General features: G+C 46.0%; 1 protein-coding gene across 1 annotated transcript; it reads left to right on the forward strand.

The window, feature by feature from the left end:
• Positions 1 to 1,017: 1,017 nt before the first annotated feature.
• On the forward strand, positions 1,018 to 3,001 carry her6 (hairy-related 6). The gene is made up of 4 exons (XM_041838573.2): positions 1,018 to 1,401; positions 1,552 to 1,647; positions 1,789 to 1,876; positions 2,174 to 3,001. The coding sequence occupies exons 1-4, from the start codon at positions 1,294 to 1,296 to the stop codon at positions 2,683 to 2,685; spliced, it is 804 nt and encodes a 267-aa protein (XP_041694507.1). The 5' UTR covers positions 1,018 to 1,293; the 3' UTR covers positions 2,686 to 3,001.
• Positions 3,002 to 13,431: the final 10,430 nt, after the last annotated feature.

Consider the following 13,431-nt stretch of genomic DNA (forward strand, 5'->3'; position numbering starts at 1 on the left):
CAGAAATATCTCTGCTCTGGCTCGCATTCCGATAAGCCCGATCGAGCTCTCGGTAGGCGTGGTTTTCCCAGGCTTTTAAAACAGCAGCTGCTATTTACCTTCCCTGTAATGTAAACCACCACCGCCACCCCTAGCCCGGCAGCCAAACCTCAACCACTGCGCTCATAAAACATCCTGGCACGTGCTCCACATTCACAATAGCGCTCGCATGCCGACAGATGTCAAAATGCCAAATTTGTACAGCGTTGGGGCGCATTAAAGAAATACTGCTCCAATCTTGACAGGTTAGAGTTGAGTTGATTTTTGAACTCACACAGTGTAAACTTGATCAAGGTTGTAGTTCTCAGCCTTACTGCAACACAGGGAAATCTAAGAGGAGAAGCCAGGTTCTTTCCCCAAGTTTACTTCAAATCATATAAACTGTAAGAATACATGGTTATTACATTATAGCCTAACAAGCCTACTTAATTAGGCCTACACTGTAATTAAGAACACTACATTTAGTTTCTTGAAGCATTGCATAAATTATGTAGGGTATGCTATTTCCATTTTCTGTGAAAATGCACATTTACTGGCTTTTAGTCCACAAGTATGTGGAAGTATAATACAAGTAGGCTATGTGGAAAAGTGCATTGTTTGTATAGTACTATTGGGTGCTATAGCCACTATTTTCTTGTGTAGAATTTTCCCCTCCTGTGCGTATTGCCTGAAAGTTGGGGATCAGCATGCCAAGTCAAGTCAGCCCTGCACTCTGTGCTGGTAGTCAGGGGCTCAAGTGTTAATATGTAAACGGAATGATTGAAGGCAGTCCCGGTTGTGCCCTAAACCCGGCCGCGCGCCATTGGCCGCCCGCTCAAACGCCAAACAACCAATGGAAGAGCGCCTACCACGAGCCATCCTCCCCTCGGGCCGCGTGTCCCTCACGCTGATTGGTAGAAAGTTACTGTGGGAAAGAAAGTTTGGGAAGTTTCACACGAGCCGTTCGCGTGCAGTCCCAGATATAAATAAGACCAACACGAAGTGCCTTTACATTCTACACAGACGCAGCGTCCGTTGGCAGACAGTGATCTTTCGACTCCGTGACATAATTCAGCCTGCCGCTCACTTGGGGACACTTGTCTCTCGCGCATAGGTGCACTACCACACAGAAAGGATTTTGTTCCTCTGGAATTTGGAATTTTATAAGAGGGTACTGTGAAGAAGTGCCGACTGCTTGTCAATACCCACCAACAGTGGACTGTAATACCGAGTTGCCGTTGCAGGTGTGGGAGGGATATTTCAGACGGACAGAAGATGCCTGCCGATATGATGGAAAAAAACTCATCCTCTCCGGTTGCTGCTACCCCAGCCAGCATGAACACGACACCTGATAAACCCAAGACGGCTTCCGAGCACAGGAAGGTTAGTAGTCGGTCAAAGCATTTGACCAATGCCGATATTCTCTCCGTCACTCCAAAATTACGCACGGGCTGGTATAGCGAAACATGAACCATTCATCTACCTTGAGCAAGTCCCACCATTCTAACAATTTCTTTTATTTATTTTCTTTAGTCATCCAAACCTATCATGGAGAAGAGGAGAAGAGCCAGAATCAACGAAAGCTTGGGACAGTTGAAAACACTTATCCTGGATGCGCTCAAAAAAGATGTAAGTATTCTGTTATTACTCTCATAACAAATTAATTATTACCATCACAATAATATATTAACTTTATTGAAAACATTAACGCCTAATGCAATTTACATAAGACATTCTTCAATCCTAATAATGTGTCTCTTCATATTACAGAGCTCTAGACACTCAAAACTTGAAAAGGCAGACATCCTGGAGATGACGGTGAAACATCTCCGGAACCTCCAGAGAGCTCAAATGACTGGTAAGTGGCTGTAGCTGCTCGGTGAATACCCGGGATGATTTCTTCCAGACTTCCGTCTGCGGATTAGATAATGATAAGAACGCGGTAGTCAGGTTACAGACTTGGCCCACATCCTCTCTCCCATATTGTCTCTGAATGTAGCAATTGTATAGACTACGATAGCACAGTAATAGCCAATTTAGGTGAGCCTTGGAATGTATATTTTTAGTTTGAGCAATGTTCATGTTTGGAACTTAAATTGTCATCATTATACTCGTTACTCTCAGTGGTTTATAATGTTCTCTCTTTCTCCCACAGCTGCTTTGAACACTGATCCCACCGTGCTGGGGAAATACAGAGCTGGATTCAGCGAGTGCACGAATGAAGTCACCCGGTTCCTGTCCACCTGCGAGGGGGTTAACACCGAGGTCAGGACGCGGCTTCTCGGTCACTTGGCCAGCTGCATGACGCAGATCAACGCTATGAACTACCCCACGCAGCACCAGATCTCAGCCGGGCCTCCCCACCCCTCCTTCGGCCAGTCCATGGTACAGATGCCCAACTCTTCTCCCCAAGGCAACGTGATGCCCCTGCCTTGTAAAGGTGGCTCTCCCCAGAGCATGTCACCAGAAGCCACTAAAGTATACGGCGGTTTCCAGCTCGTACCTGCCACAGACGGACAATTCGCCTTCCTCATCCCCAACGCAGCTTTTGCTCCCAACGGTCCGGTTATCCCCGTGTACGCGAACCAGGTCAACACGCCTGTTCCAGCGGCGGTGTCCCCTGGTGCACCAACAGGCAACTCGGACTCAGTGTGGCGACCCTGGTAGAGCAAAAAAAGGACCTATTGAATATAATTTTCTAATGACACTTAGTTCGATCTTTGTTCAATGTTACAAAACATTTGTTTGGATTTTGTTTTTGTACTTTCAATGCGTTAAGATGAAAAGATTATGCACTATATTTGTATAGCTTATGAGGGAGTGAAGTTCATATTGGAATGAGATTTGTATTGTTGAAGTCTGTTCACTGCATTTTATATTCGAGGTGTCTTTTTTACTGTGTGATGCCAAAGATATGTTGAATGCCCTTGACGTAATTCTTCGTTTTGGAAGACAAATAAATTTTTAAAGATATTGAAAAACATCTGCTATGATTTTCTCTTCAGAAACCTGATCACCAAATAATGGTTTACCTAATTCTTAACATTTGTTTTGAGCTGTATAGCGTAGATACACTTGAGAATAATATTTTATACATTTTATAAGAGAAAATGGCTGTCATATTCTACCCATAGGTTTGCGTAAAAGTCATATTTGATATTGAGTTGTGCATAATTGGCAGACGAAAATCATTGATATATTCTGCTACGCGCAAAACCCATGCACATTCAACCATATGTAAACTACACACATGCACTTGTTGCTCCAGGAATGGATCACAATTTAGTCTTATGTTGCGTAAAAGTAGATAATTTTACGCACCAACACTTGCTTAGAAGTGTCATAGACTATGAAGTGGGGCATTTCATTTGATACACAAAGATAATGCGTAAAATGCCATCGCACAAAGACCGTTGCTTCTGGCTTCTTTCAATAAGAAACGAGCCTGATTTGAACCAGAGTCGGCCAGGTGTATCCGATTCCAGATGTTGCTCGGTGAGATGCGAGACAGGACAGGAGAGGTGAGGAGAGGGGGAAACAACACTGAATATTGTGTGAAATAATGAGAAAATATACCCTTTAGGCCTGAAGGGAATACCAGTTTGATAAAAATATATTCCTAGAAATTACTTTCAATAACATTTCTCACAGATCACATATATTCAAGATAATATGGAAGTTTTTGTCCTTGAATAATATTATTTGTAGGCTAACTTTTAATTAGTTACATCAACATCTCTCCCGCTGTTAATGTCATCAGTGGCTAATGAACCTTGAATAAAAATGTATTGTTATTTTAATTTGTGTATCACCAACGAATGTTATTTTATCCACATAATCAGATGAGACTATTGTTGACAATATGTCAAATATATGTGAGTCGAAATTTTGACACAAAATACTGTTTTGAAGAGGGACGGCTCATTTTAACTTTTGGTTCAAGGATTTTTAGAAGTCACGTGCGCCATCTAGCAACACAGGAAGGAAGTGCAACCTGATTGGGGTAGTATTGATCAATGGTTACTACCAGATATCAACCACGTAAATCCCTGTCATGCAAGTAAGTATATGGTCCTTGGTTGAAATGCAAGATATTAATTCATAGGCTATACTTATAATAGGGCTATATTATTATATTCCCAGGACAACGGAGAATTTATGGTACACCAGCATAGATGCATGGCAGAGACTTGATGGAAAAGATACCTGTACCTTTCTACGGTAAGTGCCTCACTCAGTGTGTTAAATGGAGAAGATTGAAACATCTGTAATGGCTTAAGGAGGACTTCATAACACAGAATATAAAAAGATGGCACGGTAGATTACATTTGTTTATCTATGATTTGATGTCAGTCGGCTGTACATGAAATTGACCAGTAACCTCTTATGTGATCCCTAAACAAGCTTACATTTCCCACAAAAGATGCAGATCGCAATATAGTCTACATTTTAAGCACTTCAAGTAGTGTTTTAAAAAGAACCTTCAGCAGAGGAATTGTAACTAGTGTCCTGTCCAGGGGGTGTACTAGTACATCAAGTTGCCTCACGCTACAGAATCAGGAGTTTGTCTCATGCCCAATGGGCCGTTCTGACACCACTTACTTTAAAGGCAATGTGGTGGAATGTACTCTGCATGTTGCTTTTACTTAGTCAGTGGCACATACACTACATGACCAAAAGTATGTGGACACCTGCTCGTCGAACATCTCATTCCAAAATCAGGGACATTAATATGGAGTTGGTCCCCTCTTTGCTGCTATAACAGCCTCCACTCTTCTGGAAAGGCTTTCCACTAGATGTTGGAACATTGCTGCGGGTACTTGCTTCCATTCAGCCACAAGAGTATTAGTGAGATCGGGCACTGATGTTGGGCGAGTAGGCCTGGCTTGCAGTCTGCATTGCAATTTATCCCAAATGTTTTCGATGGGGTTGAGGTCAGGGCTCTGTGCCGGCCAGTCAAGTTCTTCCACACCGATCTCGACAAACCATTTCTGTATGGACCTCGCTTTGTGCTCGGGGGCATTGTCATGCTGAAAAAGGAAAGGGCCTTCCCCAAAATGTTGCCACAAAGTTGGAAGCACAGAATCTTCTAGAATGTCATTGTATGCTGTAGCATTAAGATATATCTTCACTGGAACTAAGGGGCCTAGCCCGAACCTTGAAAAACAGCCCCAGACCATTATAACTCCTCCACCAAAATGTACAGTTGGCACTATGCATTGGGGCAGATAGCGTTCTCCTGGCATCCGCCAAACCTTGATTCATCCATCGGACTGCCAGATGGTGAAGCGTCATTCATCACTCCAGAGAACGCATTTCCACTGCTCCAGAGTCCAATGGCAGTGAGCTTACACCACTCCAGCCGACGTTTTGCATTGCGCTTGGTGATCTTAGGCTGCTAGGACATTGAAACCCATTTCATGAAGCTCCCGACGAACAGTTCTTGTGATGACGTTGCTTCCAGAGGCAGTTTGGAACTCGGTAGAGAGTGTTGCAATAGAGGACAGACGGTCCCGTTCTGTGAGCTTGTGTGGCCTACCACTTCGCAGCTGAGCCGTTGTTGCTCCTAGACGTTTCCAATTCACAATAACAGCACTTACAGTTGACCGGGGCAGCACTCGCAGGGCAGAAATTTGACGAACTGACTTGTTGGAAAGGTTGCATTCTATGACGGTGTTACGTTGACAAATCACTGAGCTCTTCAGTAAGGCCATTCTACTGCCAATGTTTGTCTATGGAGATTGTATAGCTGTGTGCTCGATTTTATACACCTGTCAGCAACGGGTGTAGCTGAAATAGTCGAATCCACTAATTTGAAGGGGTGTCCACATACTTTTGTATACATAGTGTATCTCTGGGCAGAGAGTGCAGTGAGCAACCGCTGTACTGCTTCCTTTGTGTAATTGCTTACTTCTAAGGAACACCTTGATGCTAAGAAGTAATAGAGGGAAGACATGCTAAACACTGCTGCCACAGCGGTAGCGTTCTGCCCAGGTGTGTGCCGCCTCCAGCTATTCAAGTGTGGCCATTTCAAGGGGGAACCGCAGGTGTTTGCAATTACCAATCTGCTAAGAGGCAGAAAGTGTGGCTAAGTGCCATCATTTTGAATTTCCATCACACCTTTTACAGGGCCGGGGCTGCGCGATTAAAACCATGTGTTTGTTGGACGTTGGAAACAGGACAGGCCTGCGTGTCCAGAGGGGCCGAAGCGGGTGAGAGGTACGGGGAGTTTGGGGAGAGTCAGTCCCTGTGAGCCAGAGGTCCCACACACACACACACACACCGTTACACACAACGTTCCCACAACGTCCCATGTCCACAGCCCATTTCCTGTCCTAGCCCAGGGCCACAGCTGGATGTGGGCCGTCTGGGAGGCACGTGGTGCAACCCGGACGACACCCAGCTGCCCCCCCCTCCTCCTCCCTTCCTCTCCCTCCCCCAATCATCATCAGCCCCCCAGATAACAGCTTTACGAGGCTCTCCGATTACCAAGTGCAGTGGCCGCACTGGCGGACTGACCGCACACATGTCACAACACGACCGGGGGTTAGCTGCCATGCGTGTCCATTAACTTTTCCCACACTCCACGAGCATGCAAAAAAAAAAAAATACCCTGCTTCCTCCTTGGCTCCTAAGTGCTACCATATGGTGTGATCTCTCTCTCTCTCTCTCTCTCTCTCTCTCTCTCTCTCTCTCTCTCTCTCTCTCTCTCTCTCTCTCTCTCTCTCTCTCTCTCTCTCTCTCTCTCTCTCTCTCTCTCTCTCTCTCTCTCTCTCTCTCTCATTCCCCTTTTCTCCCTCGGCCCGTCACTTGGGCTGTCTTTGATTGCAGCCCAGACAAGCAAGAGCTTTATGATTTAAGCCCAGGGCTTGCTGTACCAAGCCCTGGACTCATTTTGAAGCCAAACCCCCCCTCCACCTCCCCTCCTCACCCCTCCCTCCCCTCGCGCCCCTCCTGCAGTTGCAAGGGAAGGCTGTTTTCTGGCAGGAAATGAATAGCTCCCAGATGAGCGCAGGAACCTGAGAGGTCGTGAGAACGAGGCGAACCCCCCTCTGCAGCCGGCCTGTTGCCAGCCGCCGGGGGAATGTGGGAGAGCGCCTCTCTGACACACGCGTCAACCCTCCCTCCCCGCTCTCCCTCCCTGCTGCCTCTCTCCCTGCCTCACTGGCTGCCTGGCCTGGCCTGGAAACTGGCCTGACTGACAAGGCAGCAGCCCCGGAGTAGGGCAGAGCGGACAAGGGGAGGGAGGGAGGCAGGGTGATGGTAGGGTGGAGGGGGTTGGCAGGAAGTGCTGGATCTCTACTGCACCCAGTCCTAGTGTTCGCACGCATGCATGCACTCACTCACACACGCACACACATTTTTAACTGTAACAGACATGCAACGTGCAAAGGTTAGCACATGTACAGCAATTCTGAACTAACATGTGCTGGCTAATATACACACAGTACACCCCTCACATTTTTGTAAATATTTGAGTATATCTTTTCATGTGACAACACTGAAGAAATGACACTTTGCTACAATGTAAAGTAGTGAGTGTACAGCTTGCATAACAGTGTAAATTTGCTGTCCCCTCAAAATAACTCAACACACAGCCATTAATGTCTAAACCGCTGGCAACAAAAGTGAGTACACACCTAAGTGAAAATGTCCAAATTGGGCCCAATTAGCCATTTTCCCTCCCCGGTGTAATGTGACTCGTTAGTGTTACAAGGTCTCAGGTGTGAATGGGGAGCAGGTGTGTTAAATTTGGTGTCATCGCTCTCACGCTCCCTCATACTGGTCACTGGAAGTTCAACATGCCACCTCATGGCAAAGAACTCCCTGAGGATCAGAAAAAAATAATTGTTGCTCTACATAAAGATGGCCTGGGCTATAAGAAGATTGCCAAGATCCTGAAACTGAGCTGCAGCACGGTGGCCAAGACCATACAGCGGTTTAACAGGACAGGTTCCACTCAGAACAGGCCTCGCCGTGGTCGACCAAAGAAGTTGAGTGCACGTGCTCAGCGTCATATCCAGAGGTTGTCTTTGGGAAATAGACGTATGAGTGCTGCCAGCATTGCTGCAGAGGTTGAAGGGGTGGGGGGTCAGCCTGTCAGTACTCAGACCATACGCTGCATACTGCATCAAATTGGTCTGCATGGCTGTTGTCCCAGAAGGAAGCCTCTTCTAAAGATGATGCACAAGAAAGCCCGCAAACAGTTTGCTGAAGACAAGCAGACTAAGGACATGGATTACTGGAACCATGTCCTGTGGTCTGATGAGACCAAGATAAACTTATTTGGTTCAGATGGTGTCAAGTGTGTGTGGCGGCAACCAGGTGAGGAGTACAAAGACAAGTGTGTCTTGCCTACAGTCAAGCATGGTGGTGGGAGTGTCATGGTCTGGGGCTGCATGAGTGCTGCCGGCACTAGGGAGCTACAGTTCATTGAGGGAACCATGAATGTCAACATGTACTGTGACATACTGAAGCAGAGCATGATCCCCTCCCTTCGGAGACTGGGCCGCAGGGCAGTATTCCAACATGACAACGACCCCAAACACACCTCCAAGAAGACCACTGCCTTGCTAAAGAAGCTGAGGGTAAAGGTGATGGACTGGTCAAGTATGTCTCCAGACCTAAACCCTATTGAGCATCTGTGGGGCATCCTCAAACGGAAGGTGGAGGAGTGCAAGGTCTCTAACATCCACCAGCTCCGTGATGTCGTCATGGAGGAGTGGAAGAGGACTCCAGTGGCAACCTGTGAAGCTCTGGTGAACTCCATGCCCAAGAGGGTTAAGGCAGTGCTGGAAAATGATGGTGGTCACACAAAATATTGACACTTTGGGCCCAATTTGGACATTTTCACTTAGGGGTGTACTCACTTTTGTTGCCAGCGGTTTAGACATTAATGGCTGTGTGTTGTGTTATTTTGAGGGGACAGCAAATTTACACTGTTATACAAGCTGTACACTCACTACTTTACATTGTAGCAAAGTGTCATTTCTTCAGTGTTGTCACATGAAAAGATATACTCAAATATTTACAAAAATGTGAGGGATGTACTCACTTTTGTGAGATACTGTACATCCTCCCCTGATCCAACGCACATACAATGTGAGCACACATCCCTGATTCAACAACACACACACACAGACACACACACACACAGACACACACACACACACACACACACACACACACACACACACACACACACACACACACACACACACACACACACACACACACACACACACACACACACACACACACACACACACACACACACACACACACACACACACACACACACACACACACACACACACACCAGGCACGTGCACATGCCACTTTGCCCTTCCAGTCGCCAAAGTGCCCTTTTGTGGTATAATTACTCCCAGAATATTTTTTTTATATACATTTTTTGTAATTGTTGTTCGGAACCCACTGCCCGCAAGTTGTCGTGTTGTCATCAAGTTCGCCACCCCCCATCCCGTCCGTTGGTTGCGCCTGTTGATCTGCCCTGTACGAAGCTCGCAAGTGCCCGGTTGCGCCTTTTCCCCAATCTGCCCTGTACAAAGTTTGCATGCGCCCGCTGTCCAAACATGCATGACTTGAGAGATGCGGTCACCGGTCAAGTGTGTGTAGCTAGCTACCTAGTTGAAATATCAACTGTACTGCCACAGCAGCATAACACTTGATTAACACTTGATGACACTTGATTTAGTACATCATCATCAATAGTCTGTCTGGTTGGCTGATACGCGCAGCAGAGAGAGGCAGAAAGACAGAGGAGTTGCACATGTATGTCAGGTCAGCAGCAACACAAGTAGTCTACACTCTAGCTAACCTAACTATCATACTAAAATAGACACACAAGCCACTAGCCAGCCAGCCATATATCATGAGTTAGAAGATTATAAATATTATATTAGAAGTTATTTGATGTGAGCATTGAAGATAAATCACAATCAGTAAAATAAATCGAGCTAGCTAACTAGCAGATTTACATCAATCATCAACATCAATGATCAGCTGATAGCCCACCCTCTTTTCCCAATGTCAATCATGTATTTGGGAAGCACTGTAACTAGCTTGCTTACAATTTGTGATGATGAGTGTGTAGAAATAAATAGGCCTATGCTCAAAGTTTTCATTACATTTTACACAGACATTTGGTATGTTATGAATGGGGGGGTGCCCTTTTTTCATTTTGAGCACCTGCCCCCTGAAAGGTCTGTGCAGAGCCCTGACAGACACACAGCCTTTTGGGGGCCCTAAGCTACATTTGGTTGGGCGGGCCCCCCCTCCTCCTGGGCGGGCCCCCCCTCCTCGTGTGCAAAACATTTTAGTGTCCCCTGTCTTGACGGAGAGAAAATGTTAAGTTTGAAAGTTGATTTCCTGTAATTCTACTCATTTTAGCATGGGGCATAGAGAAAATGTTGCTGTTTTTTGCCATGTTAATAATATGATATCTGAGTAAGAGTGACTAACAAAATCAATGGGGGCCCCCTGGAGGTCAGGGCCCCTGGGCACGTGCCATTCGTGCCCTGTTGGTAATTCGGCCATGATTACTACAAGTTTAGATAGCTGGCTAGATTAATTTACCAATTTAAAACATGTTAGATGACATGGGCTAATTGAGTGACTGTCAGTGGCTGACATAACAAGAGGAAAACTGCTAAGGCACAAACAGCCACATTTTGAAATTTCACCTTGTGTATTCTACTATTCTAACTCTCAACAGTAAGTTGAGACCCTGACTGACATTTGGGTCTGGGGCCCCTTAGCGGCCAGGGGCCCTAAGCGACCGCTTATATCGCTTATGTATGGGGCCGGCCCTACACACACACACACACACACACACAAACACACACACAACCCGGATCCAGCTCACATAGAAGCTTACACACAGACTAATACACTCAGCCCTAACCAAACACACTTCGACAGGTGCTCCTTGTCAAAGCCAAAGTGTTTCTCTCTCTCTCTCTCTGCTCCAGCTGAGTTTAACTGATACGTATTATTCCTCATTCTGTTGATACAATTAAGGATTGATTAGTATCTAGTTGACTGAATATGTCACATATCAAATTTGCTGTAGAGCTTTGGGGGTACAGGATTTAGGCTTTTCATTTAAACTAAAACACAATACAAGGTTCATCATTATATTATTTTTTAAACATATCAAACTCGTATTATGTCGTTTCAGCTGACTGCTGACTGGCTTACATCCATCTAACTCCCAATGGCATCACCTCTCTCTCTCTCTCTCTCTCTCTCTCTCTCTCTCTCTCTCTCTCTCTCTCTCTCTCTCTCTCTCTCACTCACTCACTCCCTCCTCCCTCCCTCCCTCCCTCCCTCCCTCCCTCCCTCCCTCCTCCCTCCCTCCCTCCCTCCCTCCCTCCCTCCCTCCCTCCCTCCCTCCCTCCCTCCCTCACTCACTCACTAACTCTCTCTCTGCACCACCAGGCTCCCATAGCAACCTGTAAGTAAACAAGAATCAGATTTCGACACAACACCAGTGTTGTCTGTCAGCGTGCCCACTTCTCCCCGAGCGCCCAGGCAAATAGCGCATCCGGCGGCCACAACAATAGCCCACCAGAGGGGTTTCTCTGCCGGGCCATTCAAATGTCAGCCACCGCGTTTGAAGTCTGAGATGCCTATGCTAATCAGCTAGCGATGGACGACTAGCGAGACAAGCTAGCCAGAGTTTTCTCACCAAAACCCTCTGTCACAAAAAAGGACTCTGGTCTCCCACACTCTTTGAAAAAAAGGTGTTATCTTGTACCTAAAATGCTCCTTCAGCTGTCCCCATAGAACCCATTGAAGAACCCTTTTTGGTTCCAGGTAGAACCCTTTTGGGTTTCATGTAGGACCCTTTCCACAGAAGGTTCTACATGGAACCCAAAATTGTTCTAGATGGAACAAAAAGGGTTCTCCCTGGAACCGACGAGTATTCTCCTATGGCAGTGTTCCCCAACTCGAAATCAGCCAGCGGGTGGTTTTATTTGTCCCCCCAAGTTTTCGGAGCAAAATATTTATGAAATGTAAGCAAGGTTTGAAATTATTATGTTTTAGTCAAATATGATCTGTTTGGGCTTCTTGCGGTCAATTTGCAGTCTACAAGTTATTTGTAACTATGTTCTGGCCCTCGACCATTCATTCAAGAAAAAATCAGCCCGCGGCTGACTCTAGTTGATGATCCCTGTCCTATGGGGACAGCTGAAGAACCCTTTTGGAACTATTTTTTCTAAGAGTGCACCAACACAAAAAGGTGGTCCTTTGGCATCCGTTGTTGCTTGTCCCTTGTTTTTTTTCTCCTTTTCTAATCCAGAAGCCTTTAGAAGTGGCATTTTCCCTCCTTTTTTCCATCCATAGTCAGTAAACAAATTATTGAAGGTGAGAAAAGGGACATTGTAACATGGCAAACATGCCATCCTTCAGTCAGAATTTTGGCATGTCATGTTGCCTTTCAGAGTGACTGTGACGACTCTGTCACTGTTGTCACATGGACTCATTGTGGGACCTGTCCTACAGCACTTACATGGATTCTAATGCTGATTGAGGGGGAGGGATCCATCCAAGGCCGTAACAACAAACAAAGAGACTGAGAGAAAACAACTTCTCATTAACGGACGTCTAATCAAGCGCCAAAGGATAAGTGTTGGTGTTATAGAATGATCTATACAAAAAAGTTGAAAATGTTACCTCACACAGGCATTACACACGCGCATACACGCGCATGTACGCACACGCGCATTGTTTAATACAACCCAAAAGACTTGAGGTCTTAAATAAGTGGGCCTGCATGTTGCTCTATTGTCTTGTGTTCTTATGCATCAGGGCCGGTATTCACAAAATGTCCCAGAGAAGGAGTGCTGATTTATCTAGTTTCAGAACCCCCCTTTTATTAATTTCGATCTCAAGGGCAAAACTTATCCTAGATCAGCACTCCTACTTGGATAATTGGACAAACAGTACAGTACAGTCCCCAGATCAGTCGGTCAGTGTGTCTGGTCATGTTTCCATATGTATGATCATATGACAGGATGTTATCATGCTATAGTTCCCTAGTATTCCCTCCTGGTTTTCAGTACTGCAACCTACTGTCACTCTGTTTTGTCTGGTTCCATGTCTCAAGGCTTTGGTTCACAACAACAGCGCATATTAGCCTCTCAGAGGGATAAAACTCCTGGGTTGTGTCCCAAACAGCACCCTATTCCCTATATAGTGCACTACTTTTGACCAGAGCCCTATGAGCCCTGGTCAAAAGTAATGCACTACATAGTGAATAGGGTTCCATTTGGGACGCAGCCCTGGACAGGCAGGTGTGAGAGCCTGGATATCTGCTCCGACCTCCCGGGTCAGAGTAAGATCAATTAAGAGGGCCCACAGAGACTTGTGAAACCCTCAGGAAGAGTG

This window comes from Coregonus clupeaformis, chromosome 20, assembly GCF_020615455.1.
Source record: "Coregonus clupeaformis isolate EN_2021a chromosome 20, ASM2061545v1, whole genome shotgun sequence".
Lineage (NCBI taxonomy): Eukaryota > Metazoa > Chordata > Actinopteri > Salmoniformes > Salmonidae > Coregonus > Coregonus clupeaformis.